The sequence below is a fragment of the Anomaloglossus baeobatrachus genome, chromosome 2 (genome assembly GCF_048569485.1).
Source record: "Anomaloglossus baeobatrachus isolate aAnoBae1 chromosome 2, aAnoBae1.hap1, whole genome shotgun sequence".
Taxonomy (NCBI): domain Eukaryota; kingdom Metazoa; phylum Chordata; class Amphibia; order Anura; family Aromobatidae; genus Anomaloglossus; species Anomaloglossus baeobatrachus.
In genome coordinates, this window is record NC_134354.1 from 93,102,975 (window position 1) to 93,120,091 (window position 17,117).

The window sequence follows — 17,117 nt, forward strand, 5'->3', positions numbered from 1 at the left end:
ATGAGTGCAAGCCAAAAATGACATACTATATACGGATAAGGCTGCACATCAAACTTAGATAATAGTATAATGCCTCAAGCATATGGACAAATATTGGAATATACAATGAAAAATGCTACTTGCTAATTTGAACATGTGAATAATGAATTGCATACCTGCCATGAATATTAGGAAAAAGGAGATATTTAGCAATCGCATTGATCAATGTAACTGAGCCCCAAGGCCTCGTCAAGGCATATCTCTATATTGGGGTCCCTAGCTCTGTGACCCTAACTGTGTGTCATCTCATTGCAATTAAAAACTGCTATGGGTAGAGAGGGGTAACTAAGGACTTTCTTATATAGGAAATGGAAAAAACATGGCCTTCACCATACTTTTTTCTTTCCATCATTCTGGTAGAGGTTGATCTTGGTTACATCTGTCCAAAGAATGTTCTTCCAGGACTGTACTGTTTTTTTAAGGTTTGTTTTTTTTAGCTAAGTCCAATCTAACCTTCTTATTCTAGAGGCTTATGAGTGGCTGCACCATGCAGTGAACCCTCTGTATTTTCTTTCATGCAGTCTTTTCTTTATGGTAGATTTAGATTTTTATATGGCTACAATCTGGAGAGTGTTGTTCATTGGTTGGATGTTGCGAAGGGGTTTCTCTTCACCATCATAATTATTCTGCGATCATCCAGCAGTATTGTCTTCTGTGGATATCCAGATTTTTTTGCATTGTTGAGATCACTATTGTTTTCTCTATTTCTTTCTCAGAATGTACCAAACTGTAGATTTAGACACTTCTAATATTGTAGCAATTTCTCAGATTTTTTTTTCTGTTTTTGCTGATGATGGATGGCTTGTTTTACTTACATGGAAAGCTCTTTGACTGCATGTTTACTGCTCAGCAACAACTTCAAAATGCACGCACCCAGGGGCAGAACAATCGCGGTTGCAGGGGTCGCCTTCCGACCGACCCTGGGGATTGCACATTCGATTGTATTGGCATCACAGATGCCAATACAATTGAAAAAAATGACAAGTGAGCATCATGCTTCCTCTCTCATCATTCTCCCGCTGTGTCTGCGCTCTGATGTGTCAGCACAGCAGACTGCGATGATGACATCACTACTGCAAACTAAGCTGAGATGTGCCGAGCAGCAGAACAGTGGACATACTGAGGGGACCGGAGCAGCGGGGGCACAAGGAGAAGTGAGTATGTATTTATTCATGGCAGACAGATGACTAAGGGGTGCATTAAATGATATGGGAGTTCTATGCTACAATATGGAAGAATATGGGAGCTGCATAATGCTTTATGGGGGCTGCATGAAACTTTATGAGGGCTGCATGATTACTATGAGGGGGCTACATGATACTATATGGGGGGTAAATAATACTATATCGAGGACTATGGGGGTGCATTGAACTATATGCAGGAGTTTTGGGGGTGCATTATACTACATGGAGGTATATGGGGGCTGCATTATAATATATGGAGGGCCATAGGCGTGCTTTATACTATATGGAGGACTATGGGAAATGTATTATACTATATGGAGGACTATGGGAAATGTATTATACTATATGGAGGACTATGGGGAGTGTATTATAATATATGGAGAACTATGAGATGCATTATATGATATGAAGGACTATGGGGGATGCATTATAATATATGGAATACTATGGGAGTTGCATTATTATATATGAAGGCCTAGGGGGGTGCATTATAATACTAGATATTATATCAGGATAAAGGAGTATGGGAAAGCTGGGTGCTGAGGTTAAGAGCCAAGTGTTAGCATAATTATCCTGTAGCACGAGGGGGTGGGGACGAGGTGGGGGCCAGGTCAAAATTTTGCACTTGGGTGCCATTGCAAGTGCCATACCTCAAATCAACTCCAGGCCTTTTATGTGCTTAATTGAGAATAAAACATCAAAGGCATTGCCCACACCGGCCCATGAACCAGCCTGAGAGTCAAATGTGCAATTACTTTTGGGCCCATTAAAACCAGGGGGGCACATGTAAAGGAGCGGAAACTCCTAAACCCTTCATTTAATTTTAATGTGGATACCCTCAAATGAAAGCTAAAAGTCAGAACTTTATGTCCATGTCCATTATATACCTATAACTTGAATATGTTTCAGTAACCAGGTAAAAAACCCAACATTTGTGTCAGTATCCAAATATATTTATGGACCTAAATGTATGTCATCACATTCATTTAGTTTTTTTGTTTTTATTTCACTCCTTTGTTACTCGATTCATTTGTTCAGATTCTTGATGACATTAAAATGGGAAAACTGTTCTTAAATGAGTCTTCTTGGTATGATAGTTTTACTTGATAAAAACCTGGCATTTAATGGGGGTGTGTAGACTTTTTATATCAGTGTAGAGTCCAGGCTATTTTGCTCACTGAAGAATATCTAATCTGAATACAAATGTTCTGAAGTATAAGGTCTCTATGGCAAATACCTGTAAAAATGGACATCATTTATCAAAACTGACCCAAAATAAATAACTTTTTAAATAAATATACATTTTTAAAATATCCATTCTTATCAATATTTTACGTTATTTAAAATAAGTGATAAATTGTGTAAACGCAAAAAGAAAAGCTGTCAAAATATAAATTAATATTAATTAAGGGTTTTGTATTGAAAAGGTTTTATTTTGGTGTTACATTAGCTTTTTAGAAATTATACAGAAACTTTACAACTGTTAATAAACTCAGGCCTATAAGCCAGGCTCATGATGTCACTGGCCCATCGTTGCTGTCATTTCAACTTTGCCTTTGGTCCCTTTGTGATGTCACTTGACCTTTGGCTTTGGTTCCGCTGTGATGTCACTTGACCTTTGGCTTTGGCCCCTCTGTCATGTCATGTGATCATTAGAATATGATGATGTCACAATTGCCTTTGTGATGTCACGGAATCAATGAAATGTCTCTGCAGCCTGAATATTATCCAGTTGTTTTCATCACTTAGTGGGTGAGGGCAATTTTTCTTGCGCTTGGCAAATTTTGGTTTGATATAAAATATTTGACTGAAAAGCAGAAGGCCTGTCATGGGAGCAGTTCTAGACTACATCCGGGAGCGCCCTAGAGGTGGACAGGACCTTCCTCAGCCCAAAACGACATCTATGGAGCTGAATAATAGGAAGAGAAAGGGAGAGAGACTTGGTAAGGTCTCAAGAAAGAGGAGAATAGAAGCATCAGAGGGTGAACAAGAGGGCACCAATCAAAACATGATCAAAGCTTCAAAAAGACCTGGAAGCCCGATACAGGAGAGTATCATGAAAAAGAAAAAAAAGGAAAAAGATGGCATCATTATCAAAGCTTCAAAAAGACCTGGAAGCCCGATACCAGAGAGTATCATGAATAGGAAAAAAAAGGAAAAAGATGGCATCATTATCAAAGCTTCAAAAAGACCTGGAAGCCCGATACCAGAGAGTATCATGAATAAGAAAAAAAAGGAAAAAGATGGCATCATTATCAAAGCTTCAAAAAGACCTGGAAGCCCGATACCAGAGAGTATCATGAAAAAGAAAAAAAAGGAAAAAGATGGCATCATTATCAAAGCTTCAAAAAGACCTAGAAGCCCGATACCAGAGAGTATCATGAAAAAGAAAAAAAAGGAAAAAGATGGCATCATTATCAAAGCTTCAAAAAGACCTGGAAGCCCGATACAGGAGAGTATCATGAAAAAGAAAAAAAAGGAAAAAGATGGCATCATTATCAAAGCTTCAAAAAGACCTGGAAGTCCGATACAGGAGAGTATCATGAAAAAGAAAAAAAAGGAAAAAGATGGCATCATTATCAAAGCTTCAAAAAGACCTGGAAGCCCGATACCAGAGAGTTTCATGAAAAAGAAAAAAATGGAAAAAGCGATGGGGGACAAAGCTGTGGATGGACCCAGTGTTTACCCCAATACTGACACTGAGCAGCTCTCAGGTGAGTACAGATCTAAGATTTTTTTTTTGATTGAGTGATCAAGGGGTTAGTCTTGCAACCCACCCCTTCACAGCTGAGTTCACTTGTATGTGTATATAGTGGGGCAACTAAAAGTCTGCACAAGACTTTTCGTCTGCACCAATACAAGTATGCACCATATAAGTATGATGCATTGAATTAGGCCGGAAGTGGCCGGAAGTGACCGGAAGGTAACGGCATACATAGGCAATGTAAATAATGTTTGTGTTTCTATTCACTCTCACCCCTATAATACTTCACTTTTTACTGCCCCTCTGATCCCTAAAGCCAGTAATGAACTATTTATCTCTCCCTCCATCCTCCCCACCCATCTCACCTTCCCCTCAGACATTTTCCTCAATATTACACCCAGTGTCTCCAGACACACACGTCCATCTCATGGCCTCTCCTGCTCCCACTTACTAACACTCTCACTGCTTCTCCTCACTGCTGGGGATATTGCTTCAAATCCTGGTCCTCCTCACCACATCCCTATTGTCACTTCAAACCCTCTTCAACAACCTAACAAAAATTTCCGCAACCTCGCAAACCTCATACCCATTCACCCAGCCCCCGCTCCCCCAGTCCCACTAACAGGAGCTCTATGGAACGCTCGCTCTGTCTGCAACAAACTATCCTATATTCATGATCTGTTCATCACTAATAAACTTTCCTTCCTCGCCATCACAGAAACCTGGCTCACCCCCTCTGACACTGCCTCTCCTGCTGCACTTTCTTATGGTGGTCTCCAACTCTCTCACACCCCCCGCCCCAGTAACAAGCATGGTGGAGGAGTTGGTTTGCTCCTGTCCGACCAATGCTCCTTTACACCAATTCCACTACCACCCTCTGTCACGCTCCCCTCTTTTGACGTGCACTCCGTACGCATCTACGCCCCCTCCAACCTTCAGCTGGCTGTCATTTACCGCCCTCCAGGGCCAGCCACTGCCTTTTTTGACCATTTCACCACCTGGCTACTACACTTCCTTTCCACCGACATCCCCACCATCATCATGGGTGATTTCAATATCCCCATTGACACTTCCCACTCATCTGTCTCCAAACTTCTAACACTCACTTCCTCCTTCAGCCTCACCCAATGGTCTTCTGCAGCTACTCACAAAGATGGCCACACGCTGGACCTCATCTTCACTCGCCTCTGTTCCCTATCTAACCTCTCTAACTTGACTCTCCCCCTGTCTGACCACAACCTACTCACATTCTCTTCCCTCTCTTCTCCAAGTATGCAACCCCCCCTCCACAAATTTTCACACCCTCGCAGAAATATCAAACACATTGATTTACACGCCCTTTCTCAGTCCCTTTTCCCCCTCACAGACATTGCATTTCTACATGATGCAGATGCCGCTGCAACTTTATACAACACTACAATCTCTGCAGCTCTCGAATCAGCTGCCCCCCTCACACACACCAAAACCCGCACAATCAACAGGCAACCCTGGCACACAAGGCAGACTAAAGAACTTAGACGGGCTTCCAGAATTGCTGAGCGCAGATGGAAGAGGTCTCATTCCACTGAGCACTTCATTGCATATAAAGAGTCCCTCACCACTTTCAAGTCCACACTCACTGCTGCAAAACAAACCTACTTCTCATCCCTCATAACTTCTTTCTCTCACAACCCTAAACAGCTATTCAACACTTTCAATTCTCTCCTCCGTCCTCCGGCACCACCTCCCTCTCCTCTCATCTCAGCTGAAGACTTTGCCTCTTTCTTCAAGCGGAAGATTGACAACATCAGAGCAAGCTTTGGCCCACAATCACCACAGCCCCTCATCATAGCTACTCATCCCTCTTCCTCCAAATCCAGCTTCTCCACCATGACAGAAAATAATCTCTCCACTCTACTCTCAAGATCACATCTAACCACCTATGCACTGGACCCGCTCCCATCGCACCTCATCCCCAATATCACCGCAGTCCTCATCCCAGCCCTAACCCACCTCTTCAACCTATCACTAGCAAGTGGTGTATTCCCTTCATGCTTTAAACATGCCTCTATTACACCCATCCTCAAAAAGCCCTCCCTTGACCCATCCTCTGTGTCAAACTATCGCCCCATATCCCTTCTCCCCTACGCCTCAAAACTACTGGAACAGCATGTCCATCTTGAATTGTCCTCATACCTCTCCTCCTGCTCCCTCTTTGACCGGCTTCAATCTGGCTTCCGACCACATCATTCTACCGAAACTGCCCTAACCAAAGTCACCAATGATCTACTAACCGCCAAAGCCAAGCGACACTACTCTATCCTCCTCCTCCTGGACCTGTCCTCTGCCTTCGACACAGTAGACCATTCCCTCCTACTAAGAAACAACAAAGAGCCAGCACCAATGTGCACTAAGGCATCAAATATTCCAAACTCCATTATAAAAATTTTTTTTTTTTGAGATTTTTGGCAAAAAATTGCAATTTCTTGAGCTGCTTCGCCACGTCACGGCAAATCTCATTTGAAGCAGTCCTACACTAAAATATTTTTATAAAATGTGCCATGCGGCCTCACATATAAATAGCAGAACTGCTCTCAGCAGCACTCACCTGGTCTATTGCAGTCCCGTACCCATGACTGAGTCATGGCTGTGGGCGGGACAGGTCCAAGCAAATGCTGCATGAAGTATATATATAGCCTGTGGACAAAGCCTGATGACCCAATGTGAACAGTCACCAAACGCCAAAATCTATACAGATGGAATACATCCCAAATTGGGGTGCATAGCAAGGTGGAGGTCAACCACCGACCAATTCAACAAAGAAACAACAAAGAGCCAGCACCAATGTGCACTAAGGCATCAAATATTCCAAACTGCATTATAAAAATTTTTTTTTTGAGATTTTTGGCAAAAAATTGCAATTTCTTGAGCTGCTTCGCCACGTCACGGCAAATCTCATTTGAAGCAGTCCTACACTAAAATATTTTTATAAAATGTGCCATGCGGCCTCACATATAAATAGCAGAACTGCTCTCAGCAGCACTCACCTGGTCTATTGCAGTCCCGTACCCATGACTGAGTTATGGCTGTGGGCGGGACAGGTCCAAGCAAATGCTGCATGAAGTATATATATAGCCTGTGGACAAAGCCTGATGACCCAATGTGAACAGTCACCAAACGCCAAAATCTATACAGATGGAATACATCCCAAATTGGGGTGCATAGCAAGGTGGAGGTCAACCACCGACCAATTCAACAAAGAAACAACAAAGAGCCAGCACCAATGTGCACTAAGGCATCAAATATTCCAAACTGCATTATAAAAATTTTTTTTTGAGATTTTTGGCAAAAAATTGCAATTTCTTGAGCTGCTTCGCCACGTCACGGCAAATCTCATTTGAAGCAGTCCTACACTAAAATATTTTTATAAAATGTGCCATGCGGCCTCACATATAAATAGCAGAACTGCTCTCAGCAGCACTCACCTGGTCTATTGCAGTCCCGTACCCATGACTGAGTCATGGCTGTGGGCGGGACAGGTCCAAGCAAATGCTGCATGAAGTATATATATAGCCTGTGGACAAAGCCTGATGACCCAATGTGAACAGTCACCAAACGCCAAAATCTATACAGATGGAATACATCCCAAATTGGGGTGCATAGCAAGGTGGAGGTCAACCACCGACCAATTCAACAAAGAAACAACAAAGAGCCAGCACCAATGTGCACTAAGGCATCAAATATTCCAAACTGCATTATAAAAATTTTTTTTTGAGATTTTTGGCAAAAAATTGCAATTTCTTGAGCTGCTTCGCCACGTCACGGCAAATCTCATTTGAAGCAGTCCTACACTAAAATATTTTTATAAAATGTGCCATGCGGCCTCACATATAAATAGCAGAACTGCTCTCAGCAGCACTCACCTGGTCTATTGCAGTCCCGTACCCATGACTGAGTCATGGCTGTGGGCGGGACAGGTCCAAGCAAATGCTGCATGAAGTATATATATAGCCTGTGGACAAAGCCTGATGACCCAATGTGAACAGTCACCAAACGCCAAAATCTATACAGATGGAATACATCCCAAATTGGGGTGCATAGCAAGGTGGAGGTCAACCACCGACCAATTCAACAAAGAAACAACAAAGAGCCAGCACCAATGTGCACTAAGGCATCAAATATTCCAAACTGCATTATAAAAAATTTTTTTTGAGATTTTTGGCAAAAAATTGCAATTTCTTGAGCTGCTTCGCCACGTCACGGCAAATCTCATTTGAAGCAGTCCTACACTAAAATATTTTTATAAAATGTGCCATGCGGCCTCACATATAAATAGCAGAACTGCTCTCAGCAGCACTCACCTGGTCTATTGCAGTCCCGTACCCATGACTGAGTCATGGCTGTGGGCGGGACAGGTCCAAGCAAATGCTGCATGAAGTATATATATAGCCTGTGGACAAAGCCTGATGACCCAATGTGAACAGTCACCAAACGCCAAAATCTATACAGATGGAATACATCCCAAATTGGGGTGCATAGCAAGGTGGAGGTCAACCACCGACCAATTCAACAAAGAAACAACAAAGAGCCAGCACCAATGTGCACTAAGGCATCAAATATTCCAAACTGCATTATAAAAATTTTTTTTTGAGATTTTTGGCAAAAAATTGCAATTTCTTGAGCTGCTTCGCCACGTCACGGCAAATCTCATTTGAAGCAGTCCTACACTAAAATATTTTTATAAAATGTGCCATGCGGCCTCACATATAAATAGCAGAACTGCTCTCAGCAGCACTCACCTGGTCTATTGCAGTCCCGTACCCATGACTGAGTCATGGCTGTGGGCGGGACAGGTCCAAGCAAATGCTGCATGAAGTATATATATAGCCTGTGGACAAAGCCTGATGACCCAATGTGAACAGTCACCAAACGCCAAAATCTATACAGATGGAATACATCCCAAATTGGGGTGCATAGCAAGGTGGAGGTCAACCACCGACCAATTCATAGATTTTGGCGTTTGGTGACTGTTCACATTGGGTCATCAGGCTTTGTCCACAGGCTATATATATACTTCATGCAGCATTTGCTTGGACCTGTCCCGCCCACAGCCATGACTCAGTCATGGGTACGGGACTGCAATAGACCAGGTGAGTGCTGCTGAGAGCAGTTCTGCTATTTATATGTGAGGCCGCATGGCACATTTTATAAAAATATTTTAGTTTAGGACTGCTTCAAATGAGATTTGCCGTGACGTGGCGAAGCAGCTCAAGAAATTGCAATTTTTTGCCAAAAATCTCAAAAAAAAAAAAAAAAAAAAAAAAAAAAACTTTTATAATGCAGTTTGGAATATTTGATGCCTTAGTGCACATTGGTGCTGGCTCTTTGTTGTTTCTTTGTTGAATTGGTCGGTGGTTGACCTCCACCTTGCTATGCACCCCAATTTGGGATGTATTCCATCTGTATAGATTTTGGCGTTTGGTGACTGTTCACATTGGGTCATCAGGCTTTGTCCACAGGCTATATATATACTTCATGCAGCATTTGCTTGGACCTGTCCCGCCCACAGCCATGACTCAGTCATGGGTACGGGACTGCAATAGACCAGGTGAGTGCTGCTGAGAGCAGTTCTGCTATTTATATGTGAGGCCGCATGGCACATTTTATAAAAATATTTTAGTGTAGGACTGCTTCAAATGAGATTTGCCGTGACGTGGCGAAGCAGCTCAAGAAATTGCAATTTTTTGCCAAAAATCTCAAAAAAAAAAAAAAAAAAAAAAAAAAAAAAATTTTTATAATGCAGTTTGGAATATTTGATGCCTTAGTGCACATTGGTGCTGGCTCTTTGTTGTTTCTTTGTTGAATTGGTCGGTGGTTGACCTCCACCTTGCTATGCACCCCAATTTGGGATGTATTCCATCTGTATAGATTTTGGCGTTTGGTGACTGTTCACATTGGGTCATCAGGCTTTGTCCACAGGCTATATATATACTTCATGCAGCATTTGCTTGGACCTGTCCCGCCCACAGCCATGACTCAGTCATGGGTACGGGACTGCAATAGACCAGGTGAGTGCTGCTGAGAGCAGTTCTGCTATTTATATGTGAGGCCGCATGGCACATTTTATAAAAATATTTTAGTGTAGGACTGCTTCAAATGAGATTTGCCGTGACGTGGCGAAGCAGCTCAAGAAATTGCAATTTTTTGCCAAAAATCTCAAAAAAAAAAAAAAAAAAAAAAAAAAAAAAATTTATAATGCAGTTTGGAATATTTGATGCCTTAGTGCACATTGGTGCTGGCTCTTTGTTGTTTCCTCATTCCCTCCTACTACAGATTCTCTCATCTCTGGGCATCACAGACTTGGCCCTATCTTGGATCTCCTCATACCTAACCGACCGAACTTTCAGCGTCTCCCATTCTCACACCACTTCCTCATCTCGCCCCCTATCTGTCGGTGTCCCTCAAGGCTCAGTTCTTGGACCCCTGCTGTTCTCCATCTATACCTTCGGCTTGGGACAGCTCATAGAGTCCCACGGCTTCCAGTATCATCTCTATGCCGATGACACACAGATCTACCTCTCTGGACCTGACATTACCTCTCTACTAACCAAAATACCACAATGTTTGTCTGCTATTTCATCCTTCTTCTCTGCACGATTCCTAAAACTTAACATGGACAAAACATAGTTTATTGTCTTTCCTCCTCCTCACTCATCTCCTCCAACAAGCCTTTCCATCAAACTTGATGGTTGCTCACTCACCCCAGTCTCACAAGCTCGTTGCCTTGGAGTGACCCTCGACTCTGCTCTATCCTTCAAGCCACACATCCAAGCCCTCTTCAACTCATGCCGATTACAACTCAAAAATATCTCCCGGATCCGTGCTTTTCTTAACCAAGAATCTGCAAAAACATTAGTGCATGCCCTCATCATCTCCCGCCTCGACTACTGCAACCTCCTGCTCTCTGGCCTCCCTTCCAACACTCTTGCACCCCTCCAATCTATCCTAAACTCTGCAGCCCGCTTAATCCACCTCTCCCCTCGCTACTCCCCAGCCTCGCCACTCTGCCAATCCCTTCACTGGCTTCCCATCGCCCAACGACTCCAGTTCAAAACATTAACCATGACATACAAAACCATGCACAACCTGTCTCCTCCCTACATCTGTGACCTAGTCTCCCAGTACCTACCTGCACGCAACCTTAGATCCTCACAAGATCTCCTTCTCTGCTCCTCTCTTATCTCCTCTTCCCACAATCGTGTACAAGATTTATCCCGTGCATCCCCCATACTCTGGAACGCTCTACCTCAGCACATCAGACTCTCCACTACCGTGGAAAGCTTCAAGAGGAACCTCAAGACCCACCTCTTCCAACAAGCCTACAACCTACAATAGCCCTCAGCCCAGTAGACCACTGCGCAACCAGCTCTGTCCTCACCTATTGTACCATCACCCATTCCCTGTAGACTGTGAGCCCTCGCGGGCAGGGTCCTCTCTCCTCCTATACCAGGTTGTCTTGTACTGTTAATAATTGTTGTACGTATACCCTCTTTCACTTGTAAAGCGCCATGGAATAAATGGCGCTATAATAATAAATAATAATAATAATAATAAAGACACAGAGACCCAGTATCCTAAATTTAGTCAATGACAGGATTTTTCGTAGGAACCCACTTATTATGATTACGGTCTTCTTTCTCTTTGGTACCCCCCTATATTTTTGTACCCATCTGTAGGAGGCCACTTTGGCATTAGCTAGGTCTATTATTTTCTTACTGCAGAAATACAATGGGCTCCAGAAATTGGTATTTCTATGAAGCCCCCTATAGCCTATTGTCTGTATGCCATCTCCCTCTGGGGATAGTGGTCAGATGGAGAAGCAAAATACATAGACACATGGTGTGTACATCAAAGTGTCTCTCTGGGGGCCAAACCTGTTATCCAGCCTTTATTATAGTAAGAGCAGGTTTTAGAAAATAACCAATAAGTATTTAACAAGACATAGAATATAAGCCAATCATAATACATGAAAGATAAAACAATCTTAATACAATATAGCATAATATAATATAATCACATTTTTAATAATGAATTACATCATTTATATCAAAAAGCATGTAATTTATTGTTAATGGTAACACACTTCCCTATAATATATTTTTTGATTATAGTCTGCTGGTTTGGTTCTGCAGTGGTTATCTTTTTGCGTAATGCTGTGGTTCACTGTTCCAAAAAACTTAATTAGAGCAGAGGTTATGATATATAATAAAAAGTAAAAATTAAGACAAATCAAATAAAGAGTGAAAGTTGAGATTTATGTAAGAAGTCAGATAATGTAACAAAATGGAGATTGTGTTGCATGAACTATTATATTCACATACAGATATTGGCTTTCTGTCACATCTTATTTCTCCCTTCCCCACCAGGTATAACACCAGCTGAATCTCCCATCATTGTGACGGGAGTGGAGAGCTTCACCTTCCATAAAATCCTTGGAGAGGGCTCATATGGTAAAGTAAGTATTAGACATTGTGGTGACATCTTCCTCATGTGTCTGATGTGGAGCAGTAATATGACTCTAGGAGCATCACTGCTTCACATCTTCTCATCACATCTCATGGCAGCTCAGGCCTTTCCTCCAGTTCTAACTCTCTGTATCCTCCAGGTCATGTTGGCCACACATCAGGCCTGCCAAAAACAACTGGCAGTGAAGATGGTGAAGAAGAGGCTCCTAGTCAAGGACTCAAGAGACGATGTCCTGATAGAGCGACAAGTACTGGAGATGATTAGGAAGAGTCCATTCATTTCTCGGGCTTTTGCCACCTTCCAGTCCCAGGTAAGAGGCTCATAATCCAACATTTCTGAGTCATCGATGTATTAAATTTATCTACTCTATGTGCCAATTTGTGTGCAATGTTCTTCTAGGTCACAGTCATAGTCACAGTCATAGTATTTGTTAAAAGAATGTGACTTAGAAGAACATTGATTAAAACCAGTGCAACCAGTGCCTCATATCGACAATATTTCATTATTTCCTCTGTTTTACACAGGACTATGTTTTCTACGCCATGGAATATCTCAGTGGAGGAGACCTTAGAGGCTTCATGACAACTTATGCCCCTATTCCCATTCCAGCCATCAGGTAAGATAGAATGTCATATATTAGATGAAGATAATGGTTGTCAGGGATATTCGGCTTTATGTCATTATCACTCTTAGTTTAGTGGATGAAATATTGGATTTTGATGGATTTCTTTTTTTCTCATCAGATTTATTGCAGCTGAGCTGATCTGTGGGCTGCAGTTTCTCCACAGCAGAGGCATTATACACAGGTAAGTACGGCACACCTTCTATGTAGACCTGGTATGAATAGTCTTATACCCTCATCCTAATGCCCTCTGTAGACACTTTTTATCTCAGGCCACAATGGGTCTTCCGCCCGGTTAATATAATAAATATGTTATTATCTCTTTTTTTCTACCAGAGATATAAAATCAGACAACATCTTACTGGACAACAATGGTCACTTGAAGATTGCTGATTTTGGTCTTGCCGTGATGAACATCTTTGGCAATGCAAAAACGACAGGATGGGCCGGGACGCTTAAATATATGGCTCCTGAGGTGAGGAATCATTTACATGTCCCTGAGTTATCTCAATACAAGACTGGACATCTCCATGTGTTCCGCTGTCTGGTCAATATTCTTATTGTCTTCTTTATGTCTTCACAGATTCTTTTAGAGAAGCCATACAACACAGCAGTGGACTGGTTCTCTGCTGGTGTTGTGATATATGAGATGGCTACTGGCAGATATCCATTCAGTGAAGATGAAATTGAGGAGAACATCGAGATGGCACTGATCAATGATGATCCTGCCTTCCCAAAAGAACTGGACCCCCAAGTCAAAGCCGTCATAAAGGGGGTGAGTATAAAGGCACAACTCAGTAATAACGTTTTTGAATACTATGAAAAACACAACAATAAAAAAGGATAATGACTGAAGGCTGAATAAATGTCTAAATTGTATGTTCCCAGCTCTTGGACAAATCACCAAAGAGTCGGCAGAAATTCGTGGACAACATTAAAGATCATCCATTCTTTACGGAGATCAACTGGACAGAAATAGAGGGCGGCAAAGCATCTCCACCATTCCACCTACCACCTGTAAGTATATGACCCAGAGAAGATGGTGACAGCAGTACATCTCTATTGTGTGACTTCTTTATAAACACTGATTCTTGAATATTTTGTCCACAGCCACCAGTGATGACATCAGATGCAATGAAAGATGTCCTTTCTTTCTCCGAAGCCACTAAACCACGAATGGTTAAAAAAAATCAAAATCTTTTCTGTGGATTCACATTTGCTGATGATGGATGGAAGGTTGTAAAGCAGATGCAGAAAGCTAAAACACCTATTTGGAGACCTAAAACACCCCATCACAGGTGAGTCATTGTAAATGGGACTGGGATAGGGGTCATGAAACCCCATCTTGTCCCATGAGAATCAGTTAGCACAGTGTAGTGAGGAAAACTCTTAAGGGTGCTTTACATGGTGCGATATCGCTAATGATTTATTGTTGGGGTCACAGTGTTTGTGATACACATCCGGCGTCGTTAGCGACATCGCAGCGTGTAACACGTACGAGCGACCTTCAACGATTGCAAAAGTGGTTAAAATCGTTGGTTTTGGAGAGATCGTCCAAACACCAAATATCGTTGTCAGGTGAGTAACGAGGTTGTTTGTCATTCCTGCAGCATCACACATCGCTATGTGTGACACCGCAGGAATTACATACAACTCCTTACCTGTATCCACCAGCAATGCGGAAGGAAGGAGGTGGGTGGTAGGTTATGTGCCGCTCATCTCCGCCCCTCCGCTTCTATTGGCCAGCCGCTTAGTGACGCCGCAGTGACGTCGCTATGACGCCGAATCCACGTCCCCCTTGAGGGAGGGATTGTTCGGCGGTCACAGCGACGTCGCTGCCAAGGTATGTGCGTGTGACGCTGACGTAGCAATAATTTTTCCTACGGCAGCGATCAACAAATGTCGCACGAGTGACGGGGGCAGGTGCTAACGCTCGCAACATTGCTAGCAATCGCTATTGATGTTGCAGCGTGTAAAGCACCCTTTAGTGTTGCTTACAGTTTGCTGATTGCCCATAGGGCCAAACCTGGAGGTGTTTTCCCATTAAGATAATCCCATTTCATGTGTCCCATTAATATGTAAAAGTTATTTCTAACCTAGTATCTCTTTTTGTGAAGGTCGCCTACCACAGAATCTGGAGGAGGATAAGATGGTGGAAATAAAGAGCTCTGAAGACATGTCCCAGCAGAGCTTCTAATGGCAATGATATGCACCAGAAAGAGCCAACGAGTCTTAGAGTGCACTCCTGACTACTTGTCAGTCCTGGCTCCTAATCAATCAACACTAGGAGTGTCCTGAGGGCCGTGACCTGCAGTGTAACATGCAGCCATATCCACTCCTTCCTATTGAAGGCTGGGGGTGTTGCTACATTCTGGTGTACTGCAGTGTCCAAATACAAGAAGAAGATGAAGACCATGAAAATCCTACCAGGAGTCAGTAAAAAGACCGTGGACCAGAACTTCTAGATGGCATGTTGCCTTGTGCCCCCAGGGAAGGACAGTTATCCATAGGCCATGGTTCCCTAGAGGTTTCCCCCACAGGGGGTTTTTCCTCTCCTGAGTGCCGATGGATAAACACAACATAAAAACAATGGCAACTTGTCATCTTCTGCCCTAGGTGGATCTCCTACTACAACCACTAGTGGCATAGAGGAACCTAAGAGGACTTTTACAAGCAATAAACAGGACAATTCACCATCATGTGCTAGTAATAGTTTCAATTTATATCTTATGTATAAGTATTTTTTCTATTTACCCTTAAAGAGAACAGGGTGTAATGTATTAACTTTTATTCACATCAGGGCTGAACTCCTGGTCACTATGGGTCACTGCTTTACTCTTCCTTCCAATAATTTGGATACATTTCCCCTATGATTGTGTTTTTTCACTAAAATCTCAGCCAGGGAGTAACATCTCAATATAAATCTCCCTTCAGTCCCTAGATTTCTGAAAGATTCAGTCGTTCTTTCCTAAGGTAACACTTCCACTGACTACCAGACATGCGGACCTGGCCACTGCTCCCTGTTTGATGCAATGGTTTAATGTTTCTTTAACCCCTTAACAACCACCAATGCGCATTAAAATGGTGGTCACTCAGGAAATAGGGAATAAGGAAATTGTGCCCCCAGAGCTGCAAAATCTCCAGGATTTCAGCTACCAGGAATAACAGAGAACCTGGAGAACACGAACGAGACCAGTTACATAACGGTGATCCTGTGCCTCTCTCTTCTCTCCTTGTAGTTGTTCTGGGAGATAAGAGGGATACAAGTGCTGTCCTGTCAGTGAAGTTAGAATCAAGTTCAAGATCAAATCAATGAACCCTACCCCAATCTCCTGATCATCACCCCCAGATCATCACCCCAACACCATTCCCCTTGTTATCCCCCTAATACGATTACATTTTATTTTTTTAATTTCTTTTTTCTCTTATGATTTTTTTTTCTTTCTTTACTAATAGCTGGGTTAGGGTTTAGTGTTCTGGGTTTTATAAAATTTACACAACAAAAGTATAATAAAAGAAAAATAATAAAATACAACTAAAAAAATACCAGTCTTAGATTAGGTTTAGGTTTACTAGTGTTAGGTTTGCTTTTAGGTTTTATTCTTTTAATGTTAGGCAAGTATATAAAATACAATAGTGGCCCTCAGAATGCTTACTATGGAGCAGGCGTGTACGCTGCTTAGCTCCGGCAGTTCCGGGACAGATACAGAATTTGCCTCTAAAGCAGAACTGTTTTGAAACAGTGACAACTCGGCTTCCTCCACAGGATCCCACAGTCTGATGGTAGCAGAGTCAGTCGTCACTGCTGAAACGTCAGTGGCAGGGCCAGGTTATTATTATTATTATTATTATTATTTATTATTATAGCGCCATTTATTCCATGGCGCTTTACAAGTGAAAGGGTATATGTACAACAATCATTAACAGTACATAACAGACTGGTACAGGAGGAGAGAGGACCCTGCCCGCGAGGGCTCACAGTCTACAGGGAATGGGTGATGGTACGATAGGTGAGGACAGAGCTGGTTGCGCAGTGGTCTACTGGACTGAGGGCTATTGCAGG

General features: G+C 42.5%; 1 protein-coding gene across 1 annotated transcript; it reads left to right on the forward strand.

Moving 5' to 3' along the window:
* Positions 1–3,873: 3,873 nt before the first annotated feature.
* LOC142287006 (protein kinase C delta type-like) lies at positions 3,874–15,385 on the forward strand. The gene is made up of 10 exons (XM_075333417.1): positions 3,874–3,937; positions 12,333–12,421; positions 12,572–12,742; positions 12,957–13,048; positions 13,176–13,238; positions 13,391–13,529; positions 13,638–13,829; positions 13,943–14,071; positions 14,165–14,352; positions 15,172–15,385. The coding sequence occupies exons 1-10, from the start codon at positions 3,874–3,876 to the stop codon at positions 15,200–15,202; spliced, it is 1,158 nt and encodes a 385-aa protein (XP_075189532.1). The 3' UTR covers positions 15,203–15,385.
* The last annotated feature ends 1,732 nt before the right edge of the window (positions 15,386–17,117 follow it).

Coding starts and splice junctions, on each gene's coding strand:
- LOC142287006 (XM_075333417.1), top strand. CDS start 3,874: ATGGGGGACAAAGCTGTGGATGGACCCAGTGTTTACCCCAATACTGAC. Junction 13,049..13,175: donor ATTCCCATTCCAGCCATCAG/GTAAGATAGAAT, acceptor TTTTCTCATCAG/ATTTATTGCAGCTGAGCTGA. Junction 13,239..13,390: donor AGCAGAGGCATTATACACAG/GTAAGTACGGCA, acceptor TTTTTCTACCAG/AGATATAAAATCAGACAACA.